This window comes from Limulus polyphemus, unplaced genomic scaffold, assembly GCF_000517525.1.
Source record: "Limulus polyphemus unplaced genomic scaffold, Limulus_polyphemus-2.1.2 Scaffold37, whole genome shotgun sequence".
In the NCBI taxonomy this organism is placed as follows: Eukaryota; Metazoa; Arthropoda; class Merostomata; order Xiphosura; family Limulidae; genus Limulus; species Limulus polyphemus.
In genome coordinates, this window is record NW_013665647.1 from 756,229 (window position 1) to 777,000 (window position 20,772).

The 20,772-nt window shown below is 33.9% G+C and overlaps 1 protein-coding gene across 1 annotated transcript in view; it reads right to left on the reverse strand.

The window, feature by feature from the left end:
- The window catches only part of LOC106461165 (phosphoglycolate phosphatase 1B, chloroplastic-like), a 31,755-nt gene extending 12,985 nt beyond the window's left edge, over positions 1–18,770 (reverse strand). The window contains exon 1 of the mRNA XM_013920962.2: positions 18,649–18,770. Coding sequence (XP_013776416.1) covers positions 18,649–18,727 — 79 coding nt within the window. The 5' untranslated portion in view covers positions 18,728–18,770. The remainder of the gene's footprint in view (positions 1–18,648) is intronic.
- Between the last annotated feature and the right edge of the window lie 2,002 nt (positions 18,771–20,772).

Here is a 20,772-nt window from a genome sequence, read left to right on the forward strand (position 1 = left end):
ACATTTTATATTATTATGTTTGTTAACAAGAATACAAACAAACTGAAGAAAATGGAAGAACATTGATGTCAAACGAATATGCATTCTCATTCATCCTGATATTTTTTGTGAAGTCTTTTAGTCGCAAAACTACGTGTTGTGGTCTTTGTTTGATGTGTAGCGTTATGCTGTTTTGTGAAAAATCTGTACATGATAGAGAAAAAATGGAATATCATTTTCGGATTCAGCGTACAGGAGTTACAGTAGAACATGTAAAAAGTTCAAGACAATAAAACAATCGCAGGCCTGTGTTATCAGTAACTTGTAACAAAAATAAGCGTTTCTTTCAAAATTTTACCTTGAATATACTTACATATCTTGAATAATCTTACATATGGCTTGTTAATAAACTCGCCTTGTTTCAGTCCATATGATAAAAAATACACATCAATTCTATTGTGCATTTGTTTTAGTTTATCAGTTTCACGGACTTGTATTTAAAAGTTTTAGGTAATTATGATTTAACAGCGACGTAATAACAGCAATAACTATTTAATCATTCAAATCAAAGTAGCTTAGCGGTAAATCTGTTGGCTTATAATGCTAACATCCGAGTTTCGATACATAGAATAATTAAAAAATGAAAAATGAACCGATAAAGAAATGTGTTTAGATTTTGGATAAGTTTGAATTTGCAAGTTTAACATTCAAGCTCCTAATCAATGAACAGAAGACGAGAACGTTCATATCTAGCTAAATCAAGATTAAGTCAGTTTTATTATCGATAATCATAAGAGAATTTCAGGTAGATTAAGCTACGGTTAGTTATTATTATTAAGAAAAAGACATATTTGAATAACTACGTCTAGTTACACCTAGTTATTTCATATGTTTTTCTAACTTTTGGTTGTGAAGATATAATTAGACTAAATACTCATGACATCCAAATTTACCAATAATTCAGACTACCAAACTTTTGATACTTCAAAATAGTCTTGCCATTAAGTACATATATCAATATTTTATTTAAATAACTTGTGAATTATAATTAATAAGAAAAGCTTACATGTCATCGACATCGGTTTACAGTGAGCTCGTTTTAAACCGATCAGACTAACAATTATTAATTTGTGTGTCAATTAACAGAAGGTAAAAGGCAGTGTATAAACTATAGGGTAAACAAATGAAACTACGTCACAGAAGATACAAAGGGTTTGTTTGTTTTTGAGTTTTGCGCAAAGCTACACGAGGGCTATCTGCGCTAGCCGTCCCTAATTTAGCAGTGTAAGACTAGAGGGAAGGCAGCTAGTCATCACCATCCACCGCCAACTCTTGGGCTACTCTTTTACCAACGAATAGTGGGATTAACCGTCACATTATAACGCATCCACGGCTGAAAGGCCGAGCATGTTTGGTGGGACGGGGATTCGAACCCGCGACCCTCAGATTGCGAGTCGAGCGCCCTAACCACCTGGCCATGCCGGGCCGATACAAAGGGAGAACGTGTTATTGGAAGAATTATCTGTGGAACTGTTGGTTAAGTTGAATGGAGATACACAGTGTAGATCATAGCTTAAACATCAAGTCTCATTGTTAGAATATTGATAAATTAATTGGTTATGGTATTGTTTCTCCTCCTCTAAACCACTACATTAAAATACCGTATCTAACGCTAGAAATAAATGAAACACTTATAGAATCAATATAACCATTTTTATTCAAATATGTTATGATTTATATCTGGTATTAATTTTACTCAATAACTCTGAAGTGAATCTGCTTAACATAATTAGATTTGATCTGCATTGTGAGTAGTCGTCTTTTCAATACCGATATAAATGTGTTTTATTATTAATAAAATCCATCACAGACGTGTTGTCGTCTTAACATGATTAATAAGAAACATAAATCATATGACCTGTTTTCTATCCCAATGAATCTATGGAAAAAAAGGGAGACCATGGCTATCCAATAATTTTAATATTGAATACTAAGGACGACTCAGAAATGATTGAGCCCTGTGAGTTTTTAGCTGCTTGTCGTTAGGACTTTACTCGCCTGAAGGAGAACTTCCGTCAGGAAAATCGTTAAGTACTCGTGCTAGCTGGGGCCATGTTGAAATGACTTTCATGTTTTCTCAGCAAAGCCATAAAATAGCAGTATTTCTCAGGATGATTTTTAATTACAACTAATTTATAGAAGTGAAAACTTCTAGTTGTTAAATCCTCGGCGTGATGCCATCACCAGGATGACAAAACGTTCTCATTTCTTGAATTAGTCCTAATTAAAATGTAATCTAAGGGTTTTGCTTAGTATTATTCACTTGGCGCTAGTAAAAACAAAAGAAAAACAAATAAATGTTATAGTTAGTCGTTATAGAAAATTAATCTAAGGATTATGCTTTACATACTCCACTTGGTGTTAGCTAAATAAAATATAGCAAGTGTTGTCGGAGATATGTTTGAATCAATATTTAAACATCAATCATACATCACTGATACTTATTTTGATTTGGTTTACAAAGTTGTATTTATTTAGTTAAAATACAGAGTTTGAACACGTTAAATTAAAACGAGTTTGGAGCCTCACCCTATCATTGCAGTCCAACTCCCGAAGTCCTGTCATGACGATCGGAAGAATGTACATCTTGACAATAGTCCTACAGCATTGTTTCCATTGTAAAAAGCTCTGCCTCTTACTATGGTATGTTATGAATACCCGTTTGATTCCCCAACTGTTTGAGGTATGAAATGGTTTAACGGGAGGTATGACTGGAAGTCTTATCTTGGTGAACCGATACCCTGTTGGCCTTGTTTCTAAACGGAGATAATTCTGAATTATGTTGCACATGGAGCACATGGACTGATTTTGCCACTAAACTTTTAGTTTTAGTTCGTGGATTTTCACCTGTTAAAAGACGATGGATTTTGCTTACCACAGCTAGGATACGACTTGTTGCATGTCTCTTTCTGGATGGTTCTGACCGTCCAAGTTGATTCATATAAGGGTATGAATGCTTTATGTTGGAAAGAGATATTACTACCTTTCCCAAAAGCTATCAATTTTCGATGATATCATACTACCAATGCCACAATGTAGTTCTGTCTTTCCACAGATCCTTCATATGGGCTGTGATGGTCCGGCGACATGCTGATTGACATATTCAAATCGTTTACTTACTCAACTATCTCTATATTTTATGATTAGATTAAACATTTAGTCAAAAGTATACATTACTACCATACCAAGGCAACTACCAAGGCATCATGACGTCATACAAAGCTGCTTATCAAGGCATGTGAGGAGTGACAAAAGAGCAACTCTATTTGTTTATTACTAAAAATTGCATATGTTCTTAAAATGGATATATATATGAAGGCGCAAAAGTTAAATCCTTTGAACTGAACATAAACGGAGTTATTGGAATTCACGAATAGGTAATTTTTACTTTGATGTCCTTCATAAATAATTTATTCCATACTTATTACTTCTGGTCGAATAGGTTTTTATAAGCCTTTGTTTCTATTATTCAGAATCTTAACATTTATAATAGCTTTAAAGTTTGAACTGAGTGAATTCTTTAGATAGAATATTAATAAATTGGATATCTTCGTGTTCATTGCTGTTTTATACCAACTATACGCATTCTGTTTTTACACTGAAAACTGAAATATATTTACTCTCACTATAAGGGATATCTGTTGATTTTGATTGATGGCAAAGGTAGACACTAATATAACAAAGAATGTCGGTTCTTCATTTTGAAATTTCTCTTACAAAAAGTTCACACGTTAAAATATTTTTATGAAACAATAAACGCGCTAAAAAGTTTTATAACACTCATAGCGAAAAGCAGCAATTGAGCAGTATGCCACACAATATGAAATTCTGTTGAAGTCAGCATTTGATGCCAAGTAACTCAAATATATAAGAAATTTACGAAGAAAAGTCATGATCCAAAGAAACAATTTACAAACTGATTGAGTTGAATTTTTCTTTTTGTTTCTTCACGCACACAAATAGAAGCCAAACCGTTAGAGTACTCCTGCTTGGATTATTCCTTTTAAAGATACACAGAAGGTTCAGTGCAATAACTTGTAGATCAAAGTGCCGGCTCGGAGCGTCACAAAAAGATACTAAAGTTATTTCTTCATGTTAGTAGCTATTCGTACAATAGAAAATTATTCCGTGGACTTGTGTTTGATTGTCTCAAAAAATTAAAAAATGCATAATCTTTAGTATCATACATCAATTCTTCGTTCAGCCCCACAGACTGTGGAGCTCGACCGAGGTTGTTTTATGTTAATATTTACAACGTATATTACATTATATGTGTGTGTGTGTGTGTCAGATATTTAATATGTGGCTGAAAATGCCAACAGTTATTAGCAAGGACGTACAAATGATGAATCAACATATTTCTGATTCATGGAACTATACACTCTGATATAGAATTAACCTCATTAAGTTATAAGCCACTTTTTAGTCCCTGGTCTGTAATAATCTTTAAATCTGTTATAAACTTGAAATAAATAAAATTTCGCAATGTTTAGAATACCTGTTGGTAGGTGTGGTAACATTTGTTAAACATTTACAAGCATCATCTCATATATCTACAAAACTTTTCATCACTTGACGAATTAAACTAACATTTTTTATGATTTTGGACAAATAGCTCAATTTTGTTATGATATTTTTAGTCGTCTACAGATGGCGCTAAAGAATCACGTAAGACATACTGCTATTATTTTGGGAGCGTATTTTTTGGACTTGTTTTTATGATTTATATTTTGTGGCAATTCTGAAATTGTACACTGGGCCGACAAATACTTACGTGTGAAATAAAATGCACAGCAAGCTACGCCGATTTAAACTCAACAGTAATGATATTAATACTACAACTTGCTCTAAAGTGTATCTCTTACATAATTAAAATTGGTAAGTTATCGCTCTTTCATGTGCATTCTTATTTTTTCAAATAGTTCAAACTGTAATTTTGCAGAAGGAGTGCCCTTACTCTTTGTTTCAAATGGAATATCAATATCTAGGTTGCAAAGGCCTTTCGCTCGTTTCTCCGAACGTATAGTATTTGTAGAAATTGAAAACTAGTCATTCTTACAAACAACAAAGATTGCCATGCTTTTATGTTTCTTTTTTTTTACGTTTTATTAGTGAAATAAATTTTCAAATTCATCCTCTTATTTTATAATTTCACTTTCAGAGATTTGTTTGTTTGTTTGAAGTTAAGCACAAAGCTACACAATGGACTAGCTGTGCTCTGGGGTATCGAAACCCGATTTTTAGTGTTGTAAGTCCAGATACTAACCGTTGAGCCACTGGGGGGGGGGGGTGCCTTTATAATTCGAAAATTGTGTTTAAGTGTACACTTCTAGAAGTTAGGGGGGGGGGCTCTATTTTTGAGAGGGTTCTTAAATGTTTAAAAGACTGGAGAGTCTAAATAAATAAAATCATTTCATTTTTATCAGTCCACTATTGAATGAATGAATAGTAATGATTAACTCAAACTTATCAATAAATACATAGCTTAGGCAAACACCTTTCACGAAGGCATGTATTAGTCTAATTAATGGCAATGTCGTTGTTAGCGAAGAAAGACGTTAATACAACCCATTAACACAGAACAGAAAAAAACATTAACAATGAGATTTGGTTTTTCTTCCATAATATCATTCAAAATATATTTTCATGTACTATAATACTATATGAAATGCAAAAAATAATTTTCTTTTTTAAGAAATATTGTATTCAATTCTCCTACGATCAGTGTTTTTCTTTTATTTTTTTTCTTAAGTTAGGAGTACTCAAGATCTCTAAACAATTCAAAGAACACTTGAGCGTATAATTTTCATTAATAACCTGTCGGGAAATTGACAGTAATTCTCTGACATTTTATACTATCATGAATTATGAAAGTATTTCATAATAGGAATCACAAGGAATTGCACAAAACCTTGATAGAATGTTCAGGCAAAAAGCATCTTAAACAATAAAGATTCATTTCAAACAACACTTTACAACCTTTTCTATTGACTATTAAGGCTGTACAGATATGCAAATGCACTAAAAAAGCATGAATGTTAGACTTATAAGAAAAAGGAAATCCACTCAAAACAGCCTATTTGTAATTATTATTTTCTTGCCAGCCCACAACAAAAATGGCTTGGTATTTTGCACCCAGACCTACTGTAAAATATTAAATAAGGTACTGCAAAAGGCATAGGAGTATTTAAAAGCCAATTTGTTTCTTCTAAGTTTTACATAAGCTAAAAAACACAATTCTACTGTAAATGCTGTTGTCATTACCCCTTGAAGTTAGCTTCCTTACATAAAAAAGCTTAAGTTTATGGTGAAACAGGAATTACCAGCAAATAATAGATGACTGTAACATGTAGATACTCAATGCTTTGTACTCTGTACAATTGGTGTCTTTATGTATGAAGTGAAAAATGTATCAGCTAGCTACCACCTATGTTTATTATCAATCAATGTATATGGTTAGCTACCATATCAAGTAATCCTTTGCCCATAAATAAAGTTGACAAACAAGATAATTTAAAAAAATGGGAATTTAAAAACCTGCAAATAAGGATCATAAAAAAAAGAAAGGAAACAAGATACTGGATATAATGTAGACATTATATACTAAAACTATAAATCCCTATTTTGACTCCACCAAGTGTAATTCAAGGTAACAACATGAAGCCAAAATAGGAGTTTGCAGTTTGAGTAAATAATGTCTAAAGTACCTGCAGCCTTGTTTGCTTATTTTTTGTATAATCCCTATATGCAGGTTTTTCTATTCCCAATTTTTTATTTATCTTCAATCTTTTATAACCAACAGAAAGGCAAAGTTTTAATCTATCAAATAACGTATAATGTTACATTGTTTTCAGTACAAAGTATTGCCAATTACATTTTCAGCTTGAAAGTTTATCTTGCAGTGTTCAGACCAAGTAGCAAAAAGAATTAATTCAAGCCCCCTCTTATCTCAGTTAGAAAGCCAGTTAAAATACAATAGTTATAGGAAATAGTTTACTTAGTGCTTGTTATTCTTGGTTCTTAAGTGCATCATTTAAGTAAAATGAAAATTATTTAGTGTACTAGTAACATTATATAAGAAGCAAGCTTAACTTTCACTGGCAACCAAGAGCAAAAAAAAAAAAAATAGGTTAAAGGTAAATAGCACATTTCTTTATTTTTCATCTATATATTCTTTATTCTTATAAAAGTAGCTTAAGCGTAAAAATTACAAACTTGTTAGTTTAGATTATGAAAAATAATATTAATAAAAATTCTTCAGCAGGTATGCTTGTGAGCAGCTCATGCATTACATCATTCAATACAATAACATAACCTGTATATTCACTGAGTGATTTACAACTTGTGTGGTAGGATTATTAGTTATACACAGTTCAAAGAGCAATAAAAGAATAAAATTAAGTATAAACAGATATAGACTGTTATGAGCCTTAAGCTATTTAGGATAAACAATTGTACTTTCCTATTACAATCTACAGTCATTACAGAAAGAAAAAAAAAAAAAAAGAGTAATTTATTTTTTATTCTTGATGGTGGATGAAAAGTCAATCAAACCAACTGGGTTCATACAGAGTTAGGGTAGATAAAATAAAAGTTTTACTCAAAAATATAAAAAGAACAATTTTCAGATAAAGAAAAGTATTTTTAACATTAACATGAAAACAGTTTTGCTCTCATCAGAATCAACACTCTGACTCTACATATTCATGGACAGATCTTTAGTAAAAATATTTAATTAAAAAATCTGATTTTTGTGTACAAAAGACTTGTAATATTTACTTAAAGCTTGCCAAATTTTGTGAAGATACACAAAATATATTCAAGGTTATAGTATAGAAACTGATGGTTAGTTTGTGGTTACAAGGCTAGTCACATTGACCAAACCAATTTGGAAAGAGTTAATTGAAAATCTTTTTTGCAGTATCTCGGCCTATAAATTGAGTAATACAGGATCATGGTATTAACACTGGCATTTTATCAATTGTACATTGTAAAACATTTGCTTATTTCGTTCACAACATTTCACCAGGTTTACTTGGCATCATCAGGCAGGATACAAGAACTCAAGCTTTGTACAACCAATAAAAAAACTTGTGTGAATTTTAAATAATATATTTTTTTCTAATATTTAACTCAGGATCATACTATGTTTTAAATTCCATTATTAATGTTAAAATTTTATTTAATCATTGTATTTTTCATCATTCTCAGCACTAAAGTAAATTACTCAACTTTCCTTGTCACTGAAAGCATTGTCATATTCTCTTATGAGAAAGATAATCCCTTATAAAACAGTTGTTCTACTTGTCAGTGAATTTGATGACAGCTAAGGGTAGCATTGTCCTTCATGTATACATGGTCTGTACATGAAACAGAAGAAGTTTTATGAGAGTTTCTCAACTTATACATTTTCAGCTGAGCCTAAGTATAGCTCTGCTAAATTTTGTTTCTTTAGGCTTTATTTATTTCAAAATGCAAGAGTTTTTAGGACTCTCATGGAGATTAGCATGTAGAAATTCACCTTAAGCAGATGTATTTTAAACTTGTATACACTTAGCTTAGATCATTGTGGATTACAGGTCTCAAGCGATCTGGAGTCCAGAATTTTAAACAAATTAGATACAATAAAATCCAAGCTTCACAGCAATGTAGTTAGTTCCCACATTCAATGAGGAAAAGGGTGGAGATAAGAGACTTTTAGAGAGAAGAACTGCTGAGGCAACTACTAGTTCACATCTCATTGCTCAGTAGCATTAGGATCAAGAGGTAGCACTCATTCAACTATAGAGCTTCCAGACTCTGACAACTCAAAAGCACTCGTTTCATATAAGAATATCACATCCAAGAAAACAAACCACAGGTCCAACTACAAGAAATCCACCTTGAGATCAAGCATACCCATGGTATAGGAAAAATCACACAACTATGTTTAAGGGTGCAGTCACAGAAAACCATGACCATTTCCTAAGAAGGTTCTGGCAAGTTACTGGCTGGAATTGCTGGTCAGAGAAGCAGGGGATGCATTGCCTAATCCTTTATCTACACATTTCAGCACTCAGTGCTATTCAGTAACTGATTGGGGAGCAGGTGATTAATTTGGATCCAATCATGGGCAGTGGGCAGGTCTGGTGGACCTGTACAGGATGGAATAATATGCTTCCACCCCCAACAAGTCTCCCAACCATGGGTGAAATGGTCTGATGGTAACATGGCATCACTGGGCAGATGTCTTCCTCGATGAATTCAATGGCCAGGATGAAAGGGCTGCTGTATGAGATCAATGGCCACATGTTCGGGACCAGGGCGTGACACACTGTATGGTGGATTTCAGCTGTAGTCAGCCAACCAGGAGAGGAGATGGATACCACCAGGTTGCAACTGCCTAAGACACACCACATGATGACAACCAATACTCAACCCATACATGATTGGTCACAGCTCGAATTACCAATGACTGCACCTTCCATCTAACACCAGGATGGAGGTGATAAGTATACTACTGGTGCTCCTACCACAAGGTTCCGTGGAAGAAACAACGTCACCATTGGTACATGGAATGTAAGGACACTGAAAGCTGCACAGGGAAATTGAAAGATAGACAGGTACCGCTGGAACCTCCTTGGACTCTGTGAGATGCATTGGAAACACTTAGGGGAAACATCACAGAAGGAAGAACATAAAGTTTACTTCAGTGGTAAAGAGGACAAACATGAACATGGCATTGGATTCCTTGTACACAAAAACATTGTGAACACTGTTATGGGTTGCGGCCCAGTCTGCAGCAGACTCATCACCATCCACCTGAGGGCAACTCCATTCAACATCACAATAATACAAGTGTATGTCCCAACATCTGACTATGACGACAATGAGATGGAAGACTTTTACAACCAACTGCAGGATCTAATAGAACAATTACACAAAAAGGACATCCTTGTAGTACAAGGAGACTGGAATACAAAAGTTGGTGAGGATGCACAGACAAACTAGCAAGGCTTCTGTGGGCAATTCAGCAATACTCAATCAAATGATAGAGGATTCAGGCTCCTGGAGTTTGCCCCACATAACAACCTTTTGTTGATTAATAGTTTTGGTCCTCACAAATCATCCAGAAGATGGACCTGGCACAATCCAGATGGACAACATCACAACCAGATTGACTTCATCATGGTGAAAAAGCACTTTCAAGCAGGAGTCAACATTGCCAAAACATAAAGTTTTCTAAGAGCAGACATGAAAAGTGATCATGACTTGTCAATGATGACTTTCATCTCCGTCTGAAGAAAATTAGTAAACCAAAGCACACAAGAATCAAGTTTGGCCTTGAGAAACTGAAGGACCCTGATGTGGCAGAAGCCTTGCAAGTAATGATTGGTGGGAAATTTGCACGTCTTACCATCCTGGTAAGACCTAGATTTAATGATCACCACCTTCAACCCAACAGTGACTGATGCAACCAATAAGATCCTTGGCAAGCACCGTCAGACTAAGAAACCCTTGGTCACATTATTCTGGCCGTTTGTGACAAAAGAGAAAAGGCAATCCTGAAGGAGTGCAAAAATACAGAAGTCAACAACAAAATTAAAAAAGGCATGAAGAGGGCAAAGGAGAACTGGACAGAAGAACAGTGCAATGAAATTGAAGAAAACTTGAATAAGAACAACAGTAAAAAAGCATACTAATTTGTAAAAGACCTAACAACCATAAAACTAGGGTGAGCCACTACCATTCAAGACAAATCAGGAAAATGCTTCATAAAAGAACAAAATATCCTCCATCGGTGGACAGAATACTACTCAGAATTATACAACCACAAGACCAATGGTACTGCACTGCCCTCAGATAACTGAAGAGGGCAACTTTCCTATACTTCAGAAACAAGTAAAAATGCAGTGAGATTACTGAAGAAAGGGATGTTCAGCTGGAGTTGACAACATACTAGCAGAACTGGTTTATGCTGGGGGAGAAGCCTTGATCACCAACCTCACAACAATCTGCAATAAGATCTGGAAAACATGAGAATGGAACACCCTTTGAACCCAGTCTATGGTCATCATGTTTCCCAAGAAAGGCAACCTACACCTGTGCCAAAACTACCAAACAATCAGTCTCGTCAGTCACCCAAGTAAAGTCATGTTAAAGATCATATTAAACAGACTCAAGCCCCAAGCGAAAAATATTATTGTTGAATAACAGGCAATGTTTCGAGCAGGAAGAAGCATCACAGAACAGATCTTCAATCTCAGGATCCAATCTTGTTTGAGTCATTGAAAACCTTTATGACAAGCCCATGAGAGCAGTCCTCACAAATGGCAGCTTAGGGGAGTCATTTCAATCAATGGTTGGAGTTTGTCAAGGATGATAACTCTCACCCACCCTGTTTAACATATTTCTAGAAAATATTATGACTGATGCCTTAAAAGATCATGCAGGTACTGTCAGTATTAGAGGCAGGCCAATCACCAACCTTCTCTTTGCAGACGACACTGATGGCTTAGCAGGAGAATAGCAAGAACTAGCCAGCTTTGTGGAATGCCTCAACTAAACATCTACAGTTTACAGCATGGAGATCTGTGCCAAGAAGATTAAGATTGAGATCAATGTACATGGACAAAGACTTGAAACAGTAAAAAGTTTCAAATATCTAGGATCAATTATCATGGATGATGGTTCCAAACCTGAGATGCTTTCCAGGATTGCACATACAACAACAGCACTGGCAAGGTTAAAACCAATATGGAAGGAAACAACATTAGTATTAGTTTCAAAATTAGGCTGTTGCACTCCCTTGTCATATCCATATTTCTATATGCTTGTGAAATATGGACCCCCACAGCAGATCTAGAAAGAAAAATACAGGCCATGGAAATGAGTTGCTACAAAAAGGTTTTGTGCATCTCATATAAAGACTGTGTTACCAAAAATGAGGTCTGCAACAAGATCCAACAAGCTATGGGACCATACAAAGATGTCTTGACCTGTGTCAAAAACATAAACTGAAGTGGTATGGTCACATCTCATGGTCATCTGGCTTGGCAGAGACCATCTTGCAAGGCACCATGAGAGGGAAAAAAAGAAGAGGCAGACAGCAGAAGAGGTGGGAAGAAGACAACATCAAAGACTGGACAGGCCTGGAATTCGTCAAATCCCAGTGGGTGGTGGAAAACTGGGAAAGATGGAGAGAGCTGGTTGTGAAAAAGTGAAGTGAATCATGGCCAAGTTGCACTCATGTTAGACCCAATGAAAAACCAAGCAATCTACCAGACTGAATTCATTCCTTGGAAGAGAGGTCTCTGTGGTAAGTTTGGTACCTTGGCTGATGATATGTGCCATTTATATGGGAAAGCATACCCTACAATGGCAACAGCAGACCATGACAACTTGCTTTTTTTGACAAGTTACTAGAAGGACTTCTGAGTGAGGTTATGAAACACTGTTTAGGGGTACAAGGTCTTTGTATTCTAACAGAGACAGTATCCGAAGTGAAAAAAAAGCCACAAACAACACTGCAAAATATTGTGGCACAGCAAGTTAATATCTAACCAAGAGACATGGCTATCTAAGCCTTTAAATGATGTTTGAGCCACAGCATGTGCAGCCATGACATCTTTTCCAAAGAGACAACCATACTATGGCTGTGAGTTGTAGGAGCATTTCAACATGAATTGCTCACTTGTTGCTTGGCAGCAAGGTAGACAGATCCAGTCTTCTGAACTGACTACAGATCAAGTGCAGGAGGGTTTGTAGTGAGCTGTCATTATTGTTGTTCAAGCTCTGGAAAACTAACAGTGCCTAAGTCAGGACTGGCAATTGATTCATGAGGGTAAAGCATAGTTTGTATCAAAGGATGTGGTGGTCAGTCTAGTTCTATTTGGACAATAGTAAGCTTGTTGGTTTCATTAATGTGGGTACAAGAATGTTTCAATTTGTTACATTGAAACATTCGAAAGGTAGCAGATTATGCAGGAAGAGGTGAAAGTAATCTATAGGTTCATGTGACACTTGCAGAAAAATAGTTTGAATAGCATTTTTCAAGTTTTGCCCAATAACCTCTCATTTGGACAGAAGTGCAATGTGAATAAGGTGAAATTGTGAAAAATAAAATTCAAAAAACAGAGTCACTAAATATGACAGTTGTAAGCTAGGTGTACCTAATGTTTTATATGTTGTGAAATATTTTAGATCATGCAGGCTAAAATATTTCTAAAGAACACAGTTTTCTGAATATATTCTTAATATTTCTCACTAAAAGGCCAGTTATAAAGCATGAAAATGCATACAGTGCATGTAATGCCACAAGTGAGACATAACACCTTTGTGTGAGGTTTACCTATTTAACATCCATGCAAAACTTGTGACTGAATAAAGTTGCATGGGAGACATAGGTGCTAATGAATTTCTAGTTATAGAAATCATGTCACTCCCACCCTTCCATTTCTGTCCTACCAGACCTAGGTCTGTTGGTTCAACAACAAGGTGGTAGTAAAGGAAATGCAAAAGGGATGCAGGCTAGCTATGGACTACTGTCACAGCAATAACAACCTCAGAGAGCACAGCTAAAGTTTAGGTCAAGCTCAAGACCTGAAGATGCCTGTTTTAATTAACTGAAATCAGTGCTCAAGTTGAAGCAGAACCTTTAACTATGAATATATATTTGCAGTCACAGGACAAAACACATTGGAATGCTTAGCACATATTTTGGTAGCCAGAACTGCATTTTACAATAAATAAAAAGGTGTTCTGGTGTGTACATCTTTTACAAGCTGGCAAAGAATGATTACAATTTTACTTGTTATAAGTCATTAGTATTAAACTTATTATATTTTTAAACACTAAATGTTTAATAAAAATTACAGTATGTAAACTAGCTTGTATATGCCTGCAAAATATTTAATAATCATGTCGCCAAGTAGTCTGTGTGTGTGTTTTGTTATAGCAAAGTCACATTGGGCTATCTGCTTACCACTTACCAATGTCCCACAAGGGGGACAAGTAGATTGTCTATAACACGTAAAACCTACACGCAGTTCACTGACAAGTGACTGTTATTTCCAACCTCTGGATAATTCCTGTAAAACAGGATGTTGTGTATAGTACATGCATTCTATTCTGTAGTTTGTTTACAGGTTTATATTCCATGGTTCTCAGTAAATAATGGTACTTTGGTTGTTCTCTATTTAATATGTCTACTATGAAAAAGTTCTCAAATTCAAAATATGCTTTACTTTATATAGTAGTAAAAGAAACATCTCAATTTCTACATCTATGTTTCTTCTGTTTATTATCTACAATCTGTAATAGAGATAATTTTTTATATATTATTCATGTTAGGATAGGAAGAAAAATGTATATTCAAATGTCATACAAAACTATGCTGAAAAATATAAATCTCAAGTTTATAAGCATTAATAAGTATATTAGCAACAAAATAATGATTTTATATGTTTTTAACTTTTTTGTTTGGGAATTTTAATAATCTATATTAAATTATTATCCTATTGTTTTAAACTTTTAGTGCCACTTATTTTTATATTTATGTATATACATATATCCTACTTGCAAACTATAAGCAAAACCAGACATTCGCTCAAAGTGAGATTTAGACAGTTTGAAATATAGTGGTAAGATTTTTCTATATTGTTATACAAAATATTTTTACTGATCTAGCTCTTCTGGAATCTGATTAGCTAGTCACAACAGCAACACAGTCTGCAAAAAGGTTCTGACTTTTCACAAATACACATAAATCACTTTTATACATTCTTTCCCTCTTCGTGACGTCACTATTTTGTTAACAAACCATCTAAGTAATATTTTAGTTTTTTTTTTTCTTTATACTTTCAAGATATATAGAAGCAATTTCAAAAGGAGCTTGTTATAATGGAAGTGCTATACAATTAGTTACTACTAAATAAATAAAAAAAAAATTCTGAACCTGATACATTCCTTAGAAAGTAAGAAAGACATTTTTCTGAAATGCTATTAACATTGGAAAATAAGCTGTTTAAAAGAAATAACTTAAGAAACTTTCTCGTGAAAAAGTGAAAAGCTCATGGCCCTAATACGGCTTATCCTAAAACCATACAGAAGCTTAACAGACCTAATAAGGGACTTCAGCTATTATTTCTCAAGTATTTGTAACAGGAAAATTCCTTTTTTTAAAAGAAAAAATTAAAGGAAGAGGAAAAAACAATAAAACAACAAATTTTTTAGTTTTGACTTGTGTTGTTGCAAATTGTTTGAATCCACTGCCTGGAGTAACTTAGGAAATTCTTGGGAAAGCTGGCACTGAGTTATTACTGTTTTTAGAAAGGGCTTTATAACTTAAAATCATTTTTTGAATTGGAGCATTTCGGTTGATAATGCATAGTGTGATTTATATAAAACCACTGAAAATAACTTCACAACAATTGTAATTATAGTAACTGGACAACATTTATGGGATTAATAGTAAAGTTATTATAAAATAGATAAAGAACTGGATTAGTGTAAGAAAAAAAGTACTGATAAATTAGCATTTTTCTTATTTAAAAAAAACAAACTGGAAGGGCCCTGAAATGTTTATTTTGGAACACTGTTGATCATTACATGTATTTACTCAAATCAACAATTTAGATTTTTTTAAGCAGATAATTATCAAAATTTCCTAATTAATATTAACTTCCAATCAGAACAGGTTACCAACTTAGAGTGAAACTAAAAATCAACCTGGTAAACAGTATAGCTAATTAAATATACTTTTCTTGCATTTCTACTTACTGTTAACAATCTTTCTCTAATTGCAAAAGACTTTGTCAGTCTTGGTGTATAATCCAGGTTGTGAAAATAAGAACACATTTTAATATTAGATATTTAAAGTACATTATAAGCAAAATTTAGTTATGTGCTGTGTTACCTCAGGCAGGCAACTAGTAAATGAGCTACAAAATGTATGTACTGTATTTGCCTGAATATACGTGCACCCAATTTTGAAATTTAAATTGAAAAAAATTTGTTTTTTTACACATCAGTTATGCAAAATATACTGAATAGTTTCTAACTACAGTAAAGAACTATCGATGTATTAAAATTTTTGGAAATCTTGCATTGAAATTTTTTTTACGCGTCAATTTTACAAAATATTTTATAAAGTTTATATGTGGTAATACACTAAGCTAATCTTTCATCTTCATATAAATCTTCATCATTGCTAGAACCGATGCTACCATCAGATTCGTTGAACTTACTTCCTTGAAACCTTTGCTTCATCCTCTTCTGATTCCCATAGCATCTCATCATCCATCCTATCTATTGCATTGGATATACAATCTTTTTTGAAACCTTTAATTATGCTTTAATGATTTTTGGTAGTAGCTTCAAATAAAATACCTAACAAAATTGAACATATGTGAATATAATATGCAGTCAATTTTTCAGGAGGTATTAGAAGGAAAAAAGTGTGCATTATATTGAGGCAAATACAGTAGTTAATCTTGTTTCTGTAGTTTGTGGAAAGCATTCAATAAAGTATATAAAATCATTTAGTGAAAAATATATAATAAAAGATAGTCACTATGAATTCACTAAAGGGAAATCTTTCCATAGTACTCTGTTAAATTTCTTTCAACACGTTACTTATCATTTGGATGATGGAAAGAGTATGGGCTTGATGTACTTAAATTTTCAAAATGTTTTTGATACGGTGCCATAAAGAATATAAGTAAGAAAATTGCATCAAAGGAATATGAGGACATACTTATTAACTGGATTAATAGATGGCCAGTGAAATTGGACCCTTGAATCCAGTAATGTGCCTCAGGGACCAGTGCTTGGACCTTTCCTTTTTCATATTTACAATTATGATACTGATGGGGGGGAATAGTTAGTTATGTGGATGATATTAAACTTGAATAATGCTAGCTGTATTGAGAATGATGAAGTATTACCGAATAACTTGGATCACATATTTAATATAGATGGAAATCTATTCAATAGCATGGCTGAAGAAAAAGATCATGGCATAATGGTGATTATGTCACTCATGCCATCGAGACAGTGTTCTGTATATAATCAGGAAAACAAGTTACAAAGGCATATACATGACCATCATGTATATAATGAAATAAAAATAACTATACAACTGTCATGTATATAGTAAAATAAAAATAACTACAATATACAACCACTGTGAAAACAACTTATAATTTTGACTATACCTACACAACCGCTTTAGATTATTTAATATTACCAGTGTCATCTTTCCTGGGTAAGCTATATACTGACAAACCTAGCCTATCATAATCTGACCAAAAAATCTAACTTAGAAGATAAAAAAGCACAAAAAATATAGTATGCTTATTTCTACCAGTTACAGTTCTTTGGGCAATTGGGCAAAGGTAGACAACAGTTAATATTTCTATACTGTTACTCATGAAAAAAAAATCCATAAATTTAATCTCACCAGGCACACACAAAAAAAACAACTGGTAAAGGTAACAAAATCAATTAGAGCAAGGGAAATTCTAATGCTTGACACTAGGATCTTGAAACTATTGCCCTTGCCTTCATGTACAATACTATGAAGTACTCATATTTAAATGTAAATATATATGAATATATACTCTTAGACAGTGATTGTCCATCTCTTATGTAGTTTTATGAGTAACAGATGCATAACTATCTTGTATACAACCTTTCAAAAAACAAAACCAGGTATCCAACCATCGTGTATATAGTCTTCACCTATTTTCTCTTGAGAAAAGAATAATAAAAAGTGATCTTACTGATATTTAGGTGATTATCTAGGACATCAATATGATAAAGGCCTCTGATTTTTTATGCTATATTCTGAAACAACCAAATGAGAGAACAATAGTTTTAGAGCATCAGTAAAGTACCAACTGTTACCTGAGCCTAAGGAAAGACACCTGCCTGAAATGTTGTATGTGAGCTGTATGAAAATGTAAGTATTTTGTACTTTACTTTCCAATCGGTCTTTTCACTCTCCACTTATAGGTTCCAGTTAAGAGGGTTTTATTTAACACTACAGTACAATTTACTTAAGGAATGAGCTGCTGCTTGCAGCAGTGAAGACTAGCACTTTACAAGTTTAAATTGTGTGATCAATAATTGGCTGAAAAATAAAAATAAAGTTTAATTTTTCTCAATGGTGTATTGGAAGGGACATATCTGAAAAGTTTTTATTATATATTTTTTAATTACCTAATGCTGACTGGACTATAACTATAACTATATTAATTTATGTATTATAATTTATATATATATATAATTAAAAAATAAAACGACTGTTACTGTTAACTCCAGAAAACCTTTTGAATGTTTTTATTTGCTCAAACTATACTCCTTAGGTAAGTGTACGGCCGAAACGCTGAGCATAACAAAAAAAAACTTGGACATACCCCAAAAAAGTATATTTGAATGGCAAAATGATCCCTTGTTCATGTTGTTGTCCGTATGTTACGCTACTTCAACTTGTTCAAGTACTCGTGCCGTGGTAGCCAAGCCCCGGCACAGTCAAGTCGTGCACCAAATTATGAGGTAAACAGAGTAAATACATCTGTAAGTCTTACTATTTTCTTTATCTATATTCAAAAATAGTATATCATTTACCATCACAATCTGTCAGAACGAAGTCAAAAGAATCCAAAAATCCGCTGTTTATAGCAGATACATCAAGCCTCCTCGTCATCGTGAAATAGCCGGCTAAGATATAGCTCCACCTATGACGTACATCTGTCTTAGTTGAAAAAGGTCTAAATTATTCTTGTGTACTTTGTTTGCTTGTTTGTTTTGGAGTAAAGCCGCATCGGGCTATTTGCCGTGTACACCACAGAGAATCGAACCCTGAATTTTGAAATTGTAAGTCCTTGAAATTACCGCCGACCAACCGAGGGACAGGAATTTAAGACAGTTTTCTTCCGTCATAACAACGTTGTACATTTGCTGTTATGTTAAACTTATATTAAAGTTTTTCTTCATTACCCATTCAAGCCGTCTCCAGCCATTATTAGTCTCAAAGTGGGTTCCTCGTCATCGAAAATGTTATTAATTTGTTTCTTTGTTATTAAACACAAATATACACAATGTGCTATCTGTACTGTGCCCACTACAAGTATCGAAACTGCCCCCCAAAAAGGTAATAAGGAACCCAACAACTGAGGATCCAAAAATGGGTATTCTGCCTGATGATACACAAGGGTGTACTAATCAGAGGCTCTCGGGGTGCATGGCATGCTTATCTCTTTATCTAACTGGGATAGAAAGTGATCTGCAAATATCAGGAGAGGGAAGAAATACCAAAAATGGTTGTGAAGAGTGCTCATGCAACAAAGAAGCACGAGGGGAATAAGAAATAGTGGAGAGAGACAAAACATCACAAACATGAGATACAAAATCCATGAAAGCCGAGGAGAGACTAGGTTAATCTTCAGGCTGGAACTGGGAAGTAATGGCAAACTTAAGAGGAGGAAAAAGATGATCAAAATCGTCATCCTGCTTAATAATATCAGCAGAATCATAATAAGTTCAGGCAACATCAGGGGACAAAGGGTGACCCAAGTAGCATTCAATCTCCCAACAGACAAAATCAGAAAGATCCATAGTCAGGTCACCCGCACCTGAGGCCCGAGATAAAACATTGGTCATTGGTGTGACCCCCAAAGTGGTAACATTGACTTTGGAATTCCTAACTCATGAAAACTGCACAAAATTGTCTAGTGCAGAAAAGTGACGTTAGTAAACTGGGAGAAATGTGGTAATGTATAACAAAAAAATAAAAAAATAGGACCACTTCAAATGAAAATCAAAAATATGTCGCATGGGAAGCTCAAGGCACAAAAGAAAATGCCTGTACTTAAAAGCTGCTAAACGAGAAGTGGGGGTTTGGTAATGGAGTGTAGAGGGAGTCATATGCATCATGTGAGCATACTATGCTACTGCTGGTTAATAGATGACTCATGATGACTTGCATGAGACACATTGGAATGTACTTATTCCAACAAGGGGAGTACATGGTACATGGCTTGTGGCATATGGAAATAAAATGTTTGCACATAGAGGGCAGCACTGAACTAGAACAGCTTATCTTGTGAAAAGACATAAGTACAATATCAGAATTTTGTAGTTTGTATTAAAAACATAATTGATATATATAATGTGCAGAATATTCTAATGAATGATAATTCTGTTAAAAACTTTTAAAAACTGTTGCACAGTATTAATAAGTGTATTTCACATGGTTCATATCAATGAACTACAATTAATATTTCCATTGTATATTTTAACCCCTATCACTATGGGTAGTTCAAAGTGCAAATGACACAACCTTTTACAGAGTTACATTCAAAATTATTATCAGTGTATATGAATAAACCTAGCATTAAAACATAGTTAATAAATCAGATCTTAATATAAATTTTAAGTTCTTAATTTTATAAGGAAATAGTTTTAAAATTCTCAATATCCTCTAGTATGAGAATTTTGACACTTGTTCTCTAAGTCTTGCCTCTTCTCTAGTTTATTTACCATACCTCTCTGAAGTAAGAAATTTAATGTAAATTGCTCAGTATAATACGGATATTACTAAGGCAAAGTCTAATTTTTACAGCCTTCAATGTTATTTGTTTATAGAATTATAAACTAGAAAATCATACCTACTTGCCATACTCACCTATCGCATCCCCTCTTTCACCCTCCCAAATCTAATGTTAGTCTCACACATGCCCAATATTCTCA